The sequence below is a fragment of the Alternaria ethzedia genome (genome assembly GCF_023757985.1).
Source record: "Alternaria ethzedia strain BMP 0044 chromosome Unknown scaffold_14, whole genome shotgun sequence".
Taxonomy (NCBI): Eukaryota; Fungi; Ascomycota; class Dothideomycetes; order Pleosporales; family Pleosporaceae; genus Alternaria; species Alternaria ethzedia.
In genome coordinates, this window is record NW_026056207.1 from 420,753 (window position 1) to 437,338 (window position 16,586).

A 16,586-nucleotide genomic window follows, 5' to 3' on the forward strand; every position below is an offset into this window, starting at 1 on the left:
CTTCAATATGTGTGCGGAGATGGTGAGGTAGATGTGTTGGGTGAAAATGGGAGGAGGACGAGGGCTTTGATGTGTTGTATGGGTATTCATCAGAGGGCTATGCTGCTGTTAAAGCTGAAGTTCATATGTACCAAACACCAGTATACAAGGTCCAGGCCACAGCATATCTACCCAACCCAGCTGTACACTACCTAAAGCTGTTATACAAGTCCGACGCCTCCAAAGTAGAGACCAAACCCTAGCCCTCCATAGCATCAGCAAACACCTCATCCTCACTACTCTCCCCCATATCCATATCCATATCCCCCATCCTCTCATCCACACCATCAAGCCCCATACCCAACCTCACCTTCCCACCCACACTCTCAACCATCTTCTCCTCTCCTTCAACCTGTCCAACCCTGCCCAAACCCGCCCCAACAACACCTTCAACACCTTCCTCGCCTAGCACCCCCCTCATAACACTAATCCCATACCTCAACCTCTCCTCCTTCACCTCTTGCAAATACTCCAGCGTCAACCTTGCACACTCCTCCTTCGCCTTCTTCCTGCCGTAAATATTGCGTACCTCACCGATAGGTCCCTCGTGCTGTCCCGCGCCTTTAAAGAAACAGCATACGCTGTGGAATGTAGGATCGGAGGGGTGGGGCGTGTAGTTCCATTCTGGTGTGGGCAGGGCGAGCGTAACGGCGAGGGTCGCGACGCGGGAGGCGTAGGAGGGTGTGCCTGGGGGCGCGGGGGTGGGTGTTGTTGCTTGGATGGGGGTTGTGGAGGGGGAACTGGAGTTGTCTAGTAGTGGTGATATTGAGATGGTTTCTGGGTCGATGGGGGAGGCTTTCTTTCTCTTGCGGATGCCGCCGACGGCTGTGTCGTCAGTGGGCCAGGTACCCAGGCTTTTGAAGTGGTCGACGGCGTGGCGGGCGGCGTCTTGCCTCGCGGCTTTCTTTGAGGAGAAGAGGTTTGAGATGGAGCCGAAGGGTTGGTCTTCGCCGTCGATGGTGATGATGCAGGAGAAACGTTGCCCGGATTGGTAGTCGGTGTATGTGGGTTGGGGGGAGTCGGTTGCGCGCTGGAACTCTGATGGTTGTTAGCTGAATGAGAAGATCTATGCATCTCGACTATGGAGACGTGTGCCTTACTGTAGCACATAGACGAGAGGAGAAGAAAAAACATACCAAGTAGCTTCCCAACATAATTCTCCCCCGGCCCCTTCTCCTTCTCCTCCTTCCCCTTCTCCAAAACTTTCCCCTCCTCCTCATTACCCCCCTTCTTCTTCTTCCCCTTCCCACCTTTCTTGACCCTGCCCTCCTTCTCCAACTCCTCCAACACACCCAACGCCTTCTGACTCATAGCCTCCTTGGCTTCTTGCTTACTATTAAACTTCCTCTCTTCCTCGAACTTCAGTCCCTGCAGCTCCTCCGCATCATCTAGACCAGGGAAAGAAACGGAAACAGTCCAGCCTGTTTCACTGCCCCCTCCGTAAGTGAAGAGCGGTTGGGGAATGCCGAGGGCTTGGTACTTTTCGTGGAGGAGGATGGTGTGCCGGGATGAGCGCGCGCCGACTGCTACAGGAATAAGAGGGGTGGCTTTTTGGTTGGGAGTTTTGGGCTTCTTTGAGGGAGGAGCAGATGTAGACTGCTTGGTTTCCTTGACGAGTTTCTGGGCTTCATGCGCGTGTTTGTTCTGGATCATGAAATCGTCCATGCTGATCACGCCGTCAAGTGGCGTACTCGCGTCCAGAGCTCCTGCATGTGCACCTCCAAAGGAAGTGGGTAGAGGAGTGGGCGTATCGACTTCCATCTTTCTCTTCTCAGCCTTGTTAGTTGTGGAGGCTGTTTGCTCGTATTTCGTATCTGTGCTGCAAGGATCAGGAATCGTTCTCTCCAAATCGCTAGCAGCTGGACGTGAAGACGGAAGTAATGAACAAGAAGAAGAAGAAGAAGAAGAAAGTGTCGGAACAATCAAGTATCTCTTCAAATCCTCCCCCGCCGTATCCATAGCAAAGTCCGCGAACGAAGTAGCGTGCCGAGCGCTTGCTGTTGTCGTCGCTTGAAAGTGGAGCCTTCTCGCTGTTTGCCCCGCTCAATGCGGGCAAGCAGGCGTGACCGCGCGCCAGCGCGTTTGTCGAACTTGACGCGCCTCGGGCGTCTTGCAGCACTTTGGGCTGTAATGACGCCGGTGCGCACATGCGGTGTAGCGATTGCATTAGGTAAACAACATCTGTTATCGTGGCTGAGTGCAGCAGCAAAGGAATCATGCACATGCCCATGGTCTGAACATCCAGGGTACCCGAGGCGCACCGCTTCCCTTGCGGGTGTGGCCGCGGCCGTTGGCAATTACGTAGTTTATTCCATGGAGTCCGCCTACCTACATGCCACAATGTCCTTACAGATCGTTATGCGGGATCGGGTGTAGCGTTGTTGGGCTCCTCCCCCGAATATCAAAGCTTTTACATGTGCATATCTTGTCTATTTTAGGTTTGTATGCAGGTTGATCGGCTGTGCAGCGTAAGGAACGCCCTATCGACCGTTTAATGCCTGTGCCGGGAGTCTGACGCCATTGCCGTTGCTAGCGTGTAGTTTTGAGCGGCTCGGGTGTGTCTGTCAGATGCATGCGTCAGTGGGTCGGCCATGTTTCATGTATCTTCGCGGCGTCAAAGGGATCGGAAAAACTAAGGGCTGTTAAGCGTGCAGGACACGAGCATTTTGCGATCAGTGTGTCGAGACATGTCGTACGAGATAGGTATCAAATTTCGCTATCGTGAGACCTCTATACTCTTTCGATAATCTACCTAATCTTAATCTACATGATACATATGTAACCAACATAAAGTCATTTCGTCGTAAGCGGCCTCAAGGGGGCCGACCGAGGTCTAATAACCTCTTCCTGTTTGGTCTCTCTCAACTAGACCCGGCACACCGTAGTCTGGACCGTGTGTCTGCTCTTCCAAATGTTCTGTCCCATGAACGGCACCACTACCCATGTCGTCTTGAAATGGGCTTTGGAGCCCGTGCAAACCCCAAAAAGTGTGATTCACGTTGGGGAAGATACCCGCCACTGAATCCTGTCTTTGACCGACTTGCTGATATGGGTCATGGCCATGGACGGTGCCGTGATTTGCTGCTACCTGAGCATGGCCATCATGGCTCAGGTAAGGGCGGTACTGTTCTGCTGCGTTCTCGAGGTGCGAGACGAGGTGTGCGTGTTGCCAGTTGGGTTTGGCCGAATAGCAAGCTGCATTGGTGGAGTAGTGCAGATCATTGTTTGCATCCACTGGAATCAGCTGTCCATGTTCGCCGACAGCAAGCCCTATGGTTGCGAGTTCATCGTGCTCCAGTCCAGCAAGCGTATGCAATCCCTCATGTCCAGTACTTTGGCTAACGAAGCCTCCATATACCTGGGGGTTGCCAGATTCGAAGTTGCCTCTGATACCCACGTGCCCGCCGTTGAAGTTGAAGTCATTGCCTTGTGTGTTCGGCGATGCCATGCCTGAAGTACGTGATAGTGCGAAGCTTTCGCCAGAGAACTCAGCGGTAGTGGTGGCCACCGAGGTGTCGAAATGGTCTGAATCTGGTTGCATGGATCCGAGAGCATCGACGGAGAGAGTTGGTGGCAAGTAAGCATGGTGAGACTCAGTCTCGTATGAGTGGTGGCTTATATGTGTCTGTGCCAAGTCCAGCGGTAGTTGTGTAGTTTGGTAATAAGGCGTCGTATCCATATGTGTAGACGTTAGTATGGCCGGAGTACGCTTATGACCAAGTTCCGTGTCTTCCGAATCTTCAGTCTTGGATATTGCCTCATAATAAGATCTTTTTCCTGCAGCTGACCGATGATCAGCGAACTTCACGGAACGCCACTCAATGTTGCCAACTTCTGCAGATTCACTCGTCTGCTGGAACCTCCAAAGAACTGTAGTGAGGCATCGGACCTCGCCTGTGTTAGCAACAACACCATATATGTACTGTATTGCTGCCAGGTGTTGAAGCGATTCTTTGACACTTTCCTCGCTTCTGTGCGTCAGATTCTGGTTCTCCCTCATATGCCTCGCCCATGGCTGCGTCCTAAATTGCACGCATAGGACACCTTGAGAGCCTTGGATGTCTCGCCGATATTCGCAAGTGGATCGCGTTTCTTCCCGGTCATGCCTCGCGCGGTCAAATTGCGGGTCGATTACGTTGTCGCCGTTGTTGTAAAATCGCGTCATGCACTCCACATAGTCGTATCTTGACAAATCGGAATGCGAGTGAAGATCGAAGATGATGGTTAGGTCGGCATCTGGCGGCACCTCTGTCATCAAGGCAGTAGATGCGGTACCGACCAACACTTTCCGACCGTTCTCCATCCATTCCTCGGTCTCGGATCGGAGGAAGTCAAACTCGCGGTATTGATGGCGCCAAGAGGCAAGATCTACAACATCCGAGCTATCGAGCCTGCCATGCGATTGTGATTGAGCCACCCAGTGCATAGGCTGATGATCACCCTCAAGGAGGATCTTGAAGCCCGTGACTGCGAATGAAGAAGACAGCGCATCAGAATCCGGGCCGGAACCCAGGGCGAGGTCGGATTGTGGGCCGCTACAATGCGGCAAAACGTGCGGCGAGGAGGTACTGGAATCGGATTTGGTAACAGACTCTGTGCGCTGCGCATGTTGGCGGACATGCAGCTGTGACGAATAGGATGATCGGGCGGATGTATTCGTAGATCGGCGCTTAGAGACGTCCTCTGGTGTGGCCATGTAGAGTAGGACTGTCGTGCGGGTTAGTCTCATTTTGGTAGTCCCTAGCGGAACCCTCCCAATCACACCAGGAATAGCAACCGCAAAGCCACCGCCATTGCCTTCTAGAAGAACTTTGGAAGATAGGAATGCTCTGATGACTTGAAACTGGATCGACGCATGCGGGACCGCCGCCCCGATCATATGGGCGAATGAGAAGAGGCTGATGCCGATCGTTGCACGATGTACGAGACGGGCACTCACCAGCAGGAACACCTCTGAGCTTGTCCTTCAGGACCTGGAGATGGCTGGAAACCTGTTTGCGATCGCGTCTGATACCGGTGTCTCTGTAAATAGAATCCTGGATCAGCTCATTCCGCCCTCGCTGAGTGCCTTCGAGCATGTATTTCTTCCGACCCATTGGTGGCCATCGTACGAGTGCTGGGAGATGTTTGTCAGATGTTGGGCTGGAATCGTGAAGCTGCGTAATCATAGGTGGTGGGAGAATAGAGGTGGAAAACGCAGGTAGTGAGACAGAGGTACTGCGAGATGCGGTGTAATGGAAGCGAAGACTTACCCGTCCAGAAGGCTTGTTCTAAGAAGTCAGGCCAGACGGTCTTGTCCTTCTCCTGCTGTAGTCCCTGTGCCTTTCTCCTTTCCTGCTCTTTTTTCTCTGCAGCGTCTCTCGCGACGACTTCGGCCGGTGTGAGAGCTGGTTGCTTTTCGCGATATGTCTGGTACTTCTCTGACCGCTGAAGTAGCTTGTATAGTCGCCCGAGTTCGCATCTGATCTGCTTCTCCGATCTCTCGACGCCGAAGCCTGCCAATCCGATGTGTTGTGCGTGTACATTGCCCGTGTAATAGTTTCCTGTGGCGACGCTCCGCTGTGCGTGAGAGCTGTCGGAGGGGCTGAGACTGCTTCTTTGTCCCACTTGTGGCGAAGCTGTACTGCTATGAGTGTTGTGAGACTGCGCAGCGTAACGCTCCTGGAGGACGTCTCGATGTTGTGGCGATCCATCGACCGGAGTACCTTCCAAGAGGGGAATGTCCGCCGACAGCCTGGACAAGGGCTGGGGTGACTGGACCTGCATGGCGGCTATGGCATGCAAACCTCAGAATATGAAACCAGCGATGATAAGTATGGATGAGACTTGAAGTACAAAGCAATGAATGTTGAGCAGTTGAAGCAACGAGTGTGGTGAATGAAGACGAGAATGTAGCTGGGTATGCGGCGAGGTTTGCAGATGATTGCATTGATAAAGTATGGTCCAGATGACGGGCCCTAGGCAGGAGGACTACATGATGGGCACGTAGGCCATAGCACCGACCGTAGGGTGCAATACGACTTCCGCTAGCCGGAAATTGATAGAGGGGCCAGTCATCGGGGTGACAGTCCAGTACCACAAGATTAAGATTGGAGTGCGTCGTGCCTTCATCATGGCCTCCAAAGAGTCCCAGTTCGACTTTTGGCCATTGATCACATCTCTCGTGAAACCTTTGCTGTTGTAATGGTAAATGTAGCGTGGTTAGCAGAGTGATCAAGGGCATGGAGTCAAACTGCCATCTGTTCGACAGTCACCTGATTGGCCATAGGCGAACAGAGCCATCACGGACTGCTCAAAGCAAGGATAGAGGTCAGTGTCCGCAAACAACAAACTACGTCAAGTCTGCATGATCGACAAACGTCTCGTTCATGGCTTCTTTACTCCCTTTGGAGTAGTCTGAAACGCCGTGTGGTGGCCATGCCCATTGATGCAATCCACTGGCGATATACCCTGTCGAAGCTTAGAAAACGGTGTTCTAGATATAGCGTCGTGCAGCAGGTCAAAGCACCCTACTACTTCCTACGGACCGCGGCAAAGGGCGGCCTAGCTTGTGTGGCCGGGGAGCAAGGGATGGCGTCAAGGTATGACGGTGTCGCGCGCGCAACTCCTATCGGAATACTCTTGCGCTCAGTCGTCTAGATCATCGGTGCCTGCAACGTTAAACTTCTTGCGACCACCTTCTGTAAGGCGTTGCAAGGCGACCTTGTTGGCCTGTGCTCCCACCTTCTGTTGCATCTTCTCTAGCTCCTTCTCTGGATCATCAGACTCCGTCTCAGCAAATGCAAGGACCAAGCGACGGCCCAACAAATGTGTGTTCTTCAATGCGTTCATGGCGTTTACAGCATCGCGTTTGGTGGTAAACTCTGCGAAACCGAAACCACGTGAGGAAGCGTCGAACTTCTTGGGTACTCGTACAGATCGAAGCTGACCGTAAGGAGTGAACAGAGCACGAACATCCTTTTTGCTGGCTTCGAACGGCAAGTTCTTGATGAGAATCTTCGTGCTTGCCGTCTTCTTTGCTGCATCTTCGTTGCGGCGTTCTTCGGCGGCATCGGCGCCCTTGTGGGAAGCTTTGATGAGAAGCTTGTGCCCTTCGAGATCGTGTCCATCCATGGCTCGCAAAGCTGCAGTGGCAGTCTCTGGACTGTTGAACTCGACGAAACCAAAGCCCATGGACAGCACGCCTCGCTTGGGGTCGGTCTTGGTCTTCACAGTGGCACTCCGGAAACCTGCCAGAGGTTTGAAGGCCTCCGTGAGACGCTCAGTCGTGGTGGAGAAGTTCAAGTTGCGCACGTACAAAGTGGCGGTGTTTGTTGCCTCGGGCTCAGGGTCGTCCACGAGCAGGTCAGTTGCAGAAAGCTTCACGCCAGGCTGTGAGGACTGCAAAGGCTGGGCGGACGGCGTGGTCTGCACAAAGTTGGTTGCTACACCTTCCTTGAACAGATCCTTGGGGGCCTTTTCGAGGTACAGAATCGAGTCTTTCATCTTCCGATACGACAGCGACATGAATGCAGTCTTTGCTTCCGCAACGTTCGAGAACTCGACAATAGCTGTCATACCGGTCGGCGGCATCAGGAATTTGGTCACTTTGCCGTGTTCCTCGAACAGTTTGCGGAGCTCATCGGCCGTCACGGTATGAGGTACGTTCTTGACGAGGATAGCCAAATCACCTTTGGCGCTGCGTTGAAAGGCCTCCAGGTCGACGCCATGCTGGGCAAAGTACGACTTGGTCTCTTGGATTATGTGTGTCTCGGCATGCGCTTGCCTGACTGCAGCGTCTGATGAAGTAGGGTCGAGCAGCTCACCCTTGCTGATGCCCATGCGACTTGCGATGGTGGACATGACTGCATCAGCATTAAGGTAGAGCGAGTTCCAATTGAACGTGGCCTTGACCGCCTGTTGTTTCCTTCTGATCTCCTTTTGCTTCTTGAGAGGCAGCTTGGAGATCTCGTAGTCGTCGAGCTTGGTATCTTTCTTCGCTTTCGCGGAGATGATGTGAAGGAGGCGTCCCTGGAAGATGGTGTTGTCGTTGTCAAGGTAAGCTTCTACTGCATCGCTCGGGTTTTGGAATTGCACGAAGGCGAAACCTTTACCCTTGCCGTCCGCCTTCTTCAACGGCACATGGACCTGTCTTAGTCAGCAACTGTTCGTACAAACGTACGTGTGTAATCAAGGAGTGGTTGCCGCTATCAGATAAGAAAGACATCTACTAAAATACTTTCACAAGGTAACTTCAGGTGCCGAAGCATCAGTTGTCCCTATCTTGACGTTCATCATTGCATGGGCGGGTAAAGAAAGAGATATATGACGACTTACTTCTTCGAGAGCTCCGTGCTTGGAGAACTGTTCCTTAATCTCATCTTCTGTCACCTCGTAGTGCAGGTTTCTGAGGTACAGTCGACCAGTCTCGCGAATCTTGTCCTCCTCGTCAGGCGCGGTAGCAGCATCGGTCTGCTCTTCCGCCGGGGGTTGTGGCTCTGGTTGTGCGTCGGGAACGGCCGGTGAAGGCTCAGCGGGTGCGTGTCGCTGGGCAGCTGGTTTCGGTGCTACAGTGACAGGAGCCGTGCTAGCTGATGGCATTTCATCATCTTCCACGAGCTCCAAAACCCTGTTTGTTCTCGACCGCAGCCAGTCCTCATCCGTGACAGGTCCTTGTTCGACGGCTGGCGCTACTTGTACGTCCTCCATCGCGTCACCACCTTGTACAACTTCTGGTTGAATCGCTGCTGCGCTTGGCTCAGTGGACGTTGACTGGGGAGCTGCTGGAGGTGGCGCGGTTGCAGGCTCCTCAGCAATCTTTGGCTTCTTCGAGATGACTTGATATTCATCGTCGCTCTCGTCCTCTGGTACAGCGATTGCCGGTACAGCCTCTTCAGCGGCTGCGACAGGTGCTTCATTGAGCTGGGTATCTCCATTGGCCCAGATGCTGGTCTTAGACGGCGGCTGATAGACCTCCAAGAACTCCTTCAGCTTCGGGTCCTGCTCGGCTTCCTCTCGTTTTCGCTTGAGGTCGTTTTCTTGCCGTTCCGGTCGGTACTCGTCGCTTACTGGGGCGCTCTTCTCGAGTTTCTGCTGCCGCCGTGACTTTGGCAGTTCCTTGTCGGCGATCTGCGCATGTTAGCCCCGCTTGTCGCCATCGTGGTCGCAAAGTACATACAGGTCGCGCAATCTCTGCGTAGATCTTGGTGAGTTTGATGAAGGTCTTGTTGAAGTACTTGACAGCCTTTGCAGCATCTTCGGGTGTCTTGTAGCCAACATAGCCGATGCGTCGGTGGTTGAAGAACTTTACGTCAGTGATGGGAAACTTGGCAAAATGTTTTCGCACTTCATCCTCGGTGAAGTGGGAGGGCAAATTCCTCACGAAGATGCGTGACGACTCCATGCTGTAAGAGTCTTGCCTGCCCGGGTTGTGGTGTCGTGGAAGGAGTAGTGGATGTCAGTGTCGCGTTCTGAAGAAAAAAGTGAACGACGCATGGGCCGGCAGCCCACTAGCGCGCATTAGGCTCACAGGGAAAGGCCCGAGCGCAGACCGCCGCGAGCGCCTGCTCAAACATCATGACAAGGCCCTGGACAAGCCTCACTCAACCACGCGCATTATAAGAGCTCGCCTACTTTGAAGAAAGCTACACCAAACCACTCAACCTTTGATATACATACAGATCAACACCATGGCCAGCGACAAGTCAGATGCCCACAAGCAGGATGGTAGGACCCCTTGTTCCTCTCAACACGTCTGCCAAAGTACAAGCTAATGCAGTATGCAGCTCAAATCAAGTCCGCAGACATGGTACGGGATAGCTAGGCTGCTGCTTCCGGATTCATATTGACATGTGTGACAGAGCGACGAGATGCAACAAGAGGCCATTGAAGTCGGTAAGTCAACTGCTTCCAACATGCGGCTGACGGAACGCTGACGGTTTGTAGCACAGACTGCTATGGAGCAGTTCACTATCGAGAAGGTAGGTCTTTGTTTTCCGCTCAGGCCGAGGCCACCCTGGGACCGTACTGACCCTCCACCTGTAGGACATTGCCCAGTACATCAAGAAAGAGGTATGATTATGCCTCCAGGAGCTACAGGAAGCGCGCGCTAATTGCTCTACAGTTCGACAGCCGGAAGGGCGCCACATGGCACTGCATCGTCGGCCGTAACTTTGGAAGCTTTGTCACCCATGGTAAGCTAACCTTTCTATGAGAAACATTCGCTTAATGATATCTGACTGGATTGCAGAAACGAAGCATTTCATCTACTTCTACCTCGGCCACTGTGCTATCTTGCTCTTCAAGACTCAGTAGACGAATGCGACTGAACCAAGGCGCCCGTGACCTCTGAAAGTCTCATCCATCCTCTCTACTCAGGTCTTTTCTGTGGAGCCAGCATTACGTCTCTTCTCATATTGAGAGACGCTGCCTCACTCTCGCGGTATGGATGTGATCCTTCAACGGAGGTCTGTGGGCTCTGCAATTCATCGGTGTTGGCATGCGAAGGATAACGAAGGGCTTGTACTATCCTACTCTTAATGACTGTCACGAGTCTCTTTCCGACAAGAGTGGCTTTAGAGGCTACCGCTCGATACCATAATGAAGAGTTGATGCTCAAACTCCATCAGCTATCTGTGATTTGCCTGGCGATTGTGATCAGGTGACTGACATCCACTGCGAATCACGATGCGGGCGCAGCAGTCCCCGTCAGGTAAGAGCTAGCCGTCGATCAAGTCCTCCGCCACATCCACTTCAATCACATCCCGACACTTCCGCTCTTGCACTCTGCATTTTGCGCAACACAATGATTAATCTACCAAGGCATCAACACGTCTGAAGTACGTACCTAGGCACGTGGGGATACATGTATTAAGCGCCGCGGGGAATGCCGCTAGCCCGATGGATCCCCAAGCCAAGCGCCAGGTGTGGCTGAGACGCATCGATGATGACGCAGCTTCCTCGGCGCCAATGGTCTTCCACCAGCGACCAGAAACCCGCGCCTCCTCCCATTGCAACACATTTCAGACGACTCTACTTCCTTCCAGACAAACTTCTCGACTGTACATAACCCTCAGCATTACGCGCTATTACATACACGAGTGTCACACACGAATAATACCCATCGACCGAACGCGTAGCATCCGTACCACTCGTCGCACGCGCATCGTTCCACCAGCCCGACCACGAAGAGACACCCGCCCCCAAATCGGGAAACACACGTATTACAACGAGTACTGCGCTACACGCGCATACAATCCGCGATCATGTTCTTCTTCTTTACCTGCGGAACGCACAGTACGTCACCCCATCGTCCAGCATGCACCCTCACCCTCGTCCTTGCCTCCCCTTCTCCAGCCATGCCAATTCGTACCCCCAACTCTTCAAGTCCACGAGCTAACACTCCCTCTAGCCTTCACATCCGCCCTCAAAGGCGCCGAACACATCCAACTCCACTGCCAAAACTGCGGCAACCCCACTGGCAAAGTGATGAAGCGCTGGGAATGGTTTACCTTCTGCTTCATCCCCGTTATCCCATTCAGCCTGAAACCGTATAAAGAAGTCGGATGCCACGTCTGCAATTTCTGGCAGGACATCAAGTACCGTCCGGAACCCGAACTGCAGCAGTTCGGCGGTGGGGCAAAGGTGCAGGGCGGTGCTATGCCGATGAATGGGTATGGTGGACATGGTGGAGCTCCTGGTGGTGGTGCGCCAGGGTATGGGCCGCCGCCGCAGGGTGTGCCGCAGTATAAGTAACTGGGGAAACGAGAAGGCGTAGTGGAGTTGAGGGGTGTGTGGTGTGGCGTTTGCGGTTGAAGTCTGGGGACGGCATGGAGCATTGGGAGATACCAACGGAGCATGGAGAGGATCGGTTGATGTCCAGCCTGGCCCGTCTTGTTGTTGTTTCGCACTTTTATCTGGCGTTTGGGTTTCGCATGATACTGATACCAACCTATATCCTTGACATTGCTTCTAATCGAATACTACGCACCTTATGAACGTTGCACCTTTCTCACTCAAAGTATGCGTTGTGCATAGCCACTCAGCCTTTAAACCATCTCTTGTAGGTTTGAGGTCGCTCTATCTTGTTTAACTCAAACTGATTGCAAACTTTCCAATACATGAACCTGCCATTCTGGTTTGCACTACCTATCTGCCCTATCTTACATCGCTTTACGACAAACCAGCTGTCTTCGCGTAAATTGAGAATCCTCTTTCTGCACAAGAAGACTACATGAAGTGTCTCACATGCATCTGCCACCCAACTAAACAATGTGCAGAATCTCCTCGTTGCCTATTAAGCTGTTAGCACGAACAATAAGATGTCTTAGAAGTGCGTTAGCAAAGCATAGCAAGGGAGCTACATACTAGTAATAAGTTAGCAAGATATCTTGAGAGCTATTTGTGGCGGCTACTTTACCCTAGCGGAAGGCTGGACACATCGAACCCCTTCCGGGTTTCCAATGTCATGTAACCAATGCGCTTGTAGGTGTTCGTTGCCCTATTCACCTGTTGCAGAACCAACATGGCATAGAGATATCCCTGTCCCACCTTGTACTGTCCCATATCGTACACGCTCATGAGCAGCGTTTTGATCTGTCCGGTAGACACGATAGCCCTCTTGCTTTCCGAATGCCCCGATTCTGGTGGAAGATCGATGTAAATCTTGCGCTCGCATTTCTTCCAAGCCCGATGGTCTGGGTATTTGATGACTTCGCCTGGTGGTGCGAAGGGCTGATATGTGCCTTCAACGTTTACAAGCAAACTGCGGCCTCGCAAAGTTAACTTCGCGGAGAGCAATTGCCCATATTCGTCTCCTCCTCTCGCAGGGACAATTTCCTTCCCGATATAAGTGGCTAGAGGCGTGGAGTGTGAAAGCCATTTTGGCCATAGGACTCGCCCCACGATAGACCCCCATGACCATGATGGTGCACGCCATGCTGTTGGTGCGGATGATTTGTCATCATGATCGGAATACCATAGTAAGTCGTACATGAGGCTGCTCTCCCATAATCCGGCCATGTAAGCCGACTTCTTCATCGGGTACAACTGTCTGCTGACTCCTTGCAATGCTGGGAAGCAATCCGTTTCGTTAGACAACTCCGCATTAGTGTATTCGCTGACAATACCATGCCAAAGAGCTACACACTCAGCCGGACTAGAGTGACGTATTGTGTTGAGGTATTTAGGGCTGCGCAAATTTCTGAAGGGCAATGTCGTGGCGTCCCACCAGAACGAGCACTCGCATTTGTTCTCCGTCCTACAAGCCCAGAACATCTCTTCGGCTGTGAAGTGAACCAATCTTCGGGATAGCAGACATTCTTGTAACGTCCAGCCACGCGTCAGTAATGGATATCGGCCATATTTCCATGCATAATGGTCTATGCTGGGTCGAACGCAAACGTCCAGCATGGAGCCGTTCGTATCCGGGTACGAGAACTTGCTGACAGGACGTTCCGGATGTTTGCGGAAACAGCCTTGCGATGGGACTTTTGCGTCGCTGGCAGCAATGGTAAAGTCGGCACCGGAATAGATCTGTGCCATTCTGCTGCCTTCTCTTCGCCAATCTTCATGGTCACCTTGAATGATACAAAGACTGTCGATCCACAAATATTTGTATCCCAACCTGTAGGCGAAGGAGATGGCATCCTGGAATGTTTGAGGGAGTTTATCCGAAGGGATTCTTCGCTTGTGTTCGGCCAGGGTCGCCGTCGTAGTTGTCCTAATTGTAGCTCCTCCCCAGCAGTGACTGAGACAAACATAAGGCTTCACTTCGCCGCGGGTCTCATACAGCTTGATGTTTGTTGGATCTTGGATCAGAACGACGCGAGTTGGGAGGCTCGATTTGGCACCCTTGCACAACTCATGTTTGTGATCGCATTCTCGTAACCATGAGGAGACTCGTTGAACAGCTTCATCAGAACCTGAGTCTGAAACGGCTTCATGCGGAAGACGTGGTATTCGCCACGGATTGTTGCGACCTGAAGACATTAGTTTGTGATAAACAACTCGGCCTTCGCAGACTTACCCTGTGGGTCGAACACCTCCCATGACGCATCTGGGTAGCATTCCAAGACAAGTCGTGACTGTTCCACTCTGCATGATATCCTTTGGTTCAAGCCAAGCTCAAACGGCCGATTTGAGCCTTTGGTGACCAGGGCACATTTGTGTACAATACCACATAGTGTTAAGCAACCGGCACATCCCTTATCAGCGGACGTCATCAGAACTCCAACAGTGACTCCGCCTGCGACCGTAGGCCACTCGTTGTTGTAGCATACTTTGCATTTCTTTGCTTTTGCGTAAGCGGAACTGACTCGTTTGACACGATCACCACCAATTTGACTCGACGCAAAGATACGCATGCCTTTCGCAGGCAGAGGCTTCGTATTGCCATCCCCACCCCACCAGGATGGCGGTGTCCACCTGAGTATCTCTGTCATCTCGAGTCTGTTGGGAGAATACGAGTTTGGCTGGATATTCCGGAACAGGTCTGCAGACTACATCAAGTCAAAGACCCTATACAAGAAACAAACTGAACAGGTCTGCAGGCTACGTTAAGCCAAAACCTTGCAAAGGTGGTGACCCAGCGCCAATGTAGGCTCCAGGCTGTTCAATCGGTTGGCGTGGAAGCGATAGGTAAGGGAAACAAAACTGCCACGAGCACGATCGGTACGAAGAATTCAGAGAGATGAGGTAAGTTTGCGCGAAGCTCGTTGTATGCTCTCAGAGAGAGCGCGCTGCAACAATTTATTCTCAACATCATTGTAGGATCGCGTTGAGTGTTCCGTACAGATGCAGAAGCGCTGGGTAGACGATTGGCTCGCTTTCTGTGATCACACTGCATTGCTGGGGTCTGAGTGATGCCGCGCGCAAACAACTCTACCTATAGCCAGATATATCTCTTAAGCGCGACGATAGAATCAGCAGCCGCTGTGAACGGCGTCTGGGTGATCTATTCATGATGATCTTCCAAGCTGGATTGGAGGTCGTTGAATGATCGCAAACTTTGGGGGTCAACCTGGTCTGTTCGCGAGACATGGTTGGCGAAGTAGGCGATTTAGGCGAAGCGGTTTCTCTATCGTGCAGCAGCGAGACTCATCAAGCCTGAATGAATAGACATCTGGAGTGCGCCTTTGACTTAGACTGCGGACCAATCCTGCTACGAGCTGGTCATCAAGACGGTAGTTTGGTATACGGTATGATTGCGATAGCTCTGACGTCGTTGTTCGCTGGAGTGCGGTCTGGTGCGTCACCGCAACATCATCAAGCCTGAACTGAAGGCGCTGACTCTTCCTCAAGGGTTAAAACTGGGTCGACGCGCGATCTGTCGCGACTGCTATATCTGGAGATGAAGGAAGTTTGAAGCCACGGCGCACCATCGGAAGGTTTGGTGTTTTAGTGGCCCGTGCGCCTTCTCTGTCCCGCGAGGGGTCGCGGCAGCAACTGCCCTGCAGCACATCTTCGACGTAACTCCACTATCCTAGTGTAGAAACATGTCGGCAGTGTCGAAACATAGGGACCTCCGAGTCCAGAAATGTACTCGGCCCCGTTTCGCGACCGCTGGCACCGCATCGGCAGTCTCGAGTATGCGGATGGCGGAACCCCGTTGGGCGGGGACCCGAAGCCAAACGTCGCAGAAGGGGACGCAAATAGAAGTGCTGGAATATGGAGCACGACAGATATAAAGACGAAGGGAACGATGGGATGAGATATAATTGCAATACCATACTATAACAGTAACACTTTCGCCTACCAGAACCACCAGAAACAAAAGTCATCATGTTTGAGAAGAACGAATTGAAGCCGACGTTCGATGGTTGGTCCTCTCTGCGGTCTCTTGCGAGCATGACTAACAAGCTCAGACGTTATGGGTTGCCAGTCGGCGTGCTATGAGTGGGCAGACAGCTACGATAGCAAGGTCGGTCGACATGCACCGCTGCTCAGCGATAATCACTTACACATCGCAGGACTGGAACCGTCTTAGCAAATGCATCGCCCCCACATTGAAGATCGACTACCGATCCTTTCTCGACAAGATCTGGGAAGCCATGCCTGCAGACGAGTTCGTCGCCATGGCCTCGGACCCCAACGTACTAGGCAACCCTCTCCTCAAGACACAGCACTTCATCGGCGGCACGCGGTGGGAGAAGACTGCAGAGGACGAGATTACCGGGTACCACCAGCTCCGTGTGCCCCATCAGAGGTACACCGATGAGTCCCGCACCAAGGTTGCCGTCAAGGGCCATGCCCACAGCTTCAACACGCACTGGTACAAGAAGATCGACGGCGAGTGGAAGTTTGCTGGACTGAACCCGGATATCAGATGGTTCGAGTACGACTTCGACAAGGTGTTCGCCGAGGGCCGTGAACAGCTGGGCGAGGCCAAGGCTGCTGCTGGCATCCCAGAGAAGGTCCCTGGGCAGGCGATGTAGGATAGGATAGGAATCTGCTTACTAAGATACCACTACGAATGATAGAAGACATTACAACATTGTATTTGATATCCCTCAGTCTGGTGTACGTGTTCCAAGCGCACAACGGTCGTGATATGTGTCTGTCGAGCTGGT

General features: G+C 52.6%; 6 protein-coding genes across 6 annotated transcripts; 3 read left to right on the forward strand and 3 right to left on the reverse strand.

Moving 5' to 3' along the window:
* Positions 1-238: 238 nt before the first annotated feature.
* On the reverse strand, positions 239-5,805 carry J4E87_006277 (uncharacterized protein; the record flags this gene model as incomplete). Its single annotated transcript, XM_049377882.1, has 5 exons — positions 239-1,077; positions 1,176-1,806; positions 3,128-4,746; positions 4,979-5,155; positions 5,292-5,805. 5 exons carry the CDS (start codon positions 5,803-5,805, stop codon positions 239-241), a joined length of 3,780 nt encoding a protein of 1,259 aa, XP_049232449.1.
* An 861-nt stretch (positions 5,806-6,666) lies between these two features.
* J4E87_006278 (uncharacterized protein) lies at positions 6,667-9,421 on the reverse strand (the record flags this gene model as incomplete). Its single annotated transcript, XM_049377883.1, has 3 exons — positions 6,667-8,166; positions 8,356-9,147; positions 9,197-9,421. 3 exons carry the CDS (start codon positions 9,419-9,421, stop codon positions 6,667-6,669), a joined length of 2,517 nt encoding a protein of 838 aa, XP_049232450.1.
* A 286-nt stretch (positions 9,422-9,707) lies between these two features.
* On the forward strand, positions 9,708-10,332 carry J4E87_006279 (uncharacterized protein; the record flags this gene model as incomplete). The annotated part of the gene is made up of 7 exons (XM_049377884.1): positions 9,708-9,744; positions 9,804-9,826; positions 9,879-9,912; positions 9,964-9,998; positions 10,063-10,089; positions 10,142-10,211; positions 10,268-10,332. 7 exons carry the CDS (start codon positions 9,708-9,710, stop codon positions 10,330-10,332), a joined length of 291 nt encoding a protein of 96 aa, XP_049232451.1.
* A 950-nt stretch (positions 10,333-11,282) lies between these two features.
* J4E87_006280 (uncharacterized protein) lies at positions 11,283-11,772 on the forward strand (the record flags this gene model as incomplete). The annotated part of the gene is made up of 2 exons (XM_049377885.1): positions 11,283-11,313; positions 11,429-11,772. The coding sequence occupies 2 exons, from the start codon at positions 11,283-11,285 to the stop codon at positions 11,770-11,772; spliced, it is 375 nt and encodes a 124-aa protein (XP_049232452.1).
* A 509-nt stretch (positions 11,773-12,281) lies between these two features.
* On the reverse strand, positions 12,282-12,955 carry J4E87_006281 (uncharacterized protein; the record flags this gene model as incomplete). Its single annotated transcript, XM_049377886.1, has 3 exons — positions 12,282-12,318; positions 12,437-12,781; positions 12,951-12,955. 3 exons carry the CDS (start codon positions 12,953-12,955, stop codon positions 12,282-12,284), a joined length of 387 nt encoding a protein of 128 aa, XP_049232453.1.
* A 2,843-nt stretch (positions 12,956-15,798) lies between these two features.
* Positions 15,799-16,451, forward strand: SCD1 (Scytalone dehydratase; the record flags this gene model as incomplete). Its single annotated transcript, XM_049377887.1, has 3 exons — positions 15,799-15,835; positions 15,882-15,937; positions 15,987-16,451. The coding sequence occupies 3 exons, from the start codon at positions 15,799-15,801 to the stop codon at positions 16,449-16,451; spliced, it is 558 nt and encodes a 185-aa protein (XP_049232454.1).
* Positions 16,452-16,586: the final 135 nt, after the last annotated feature.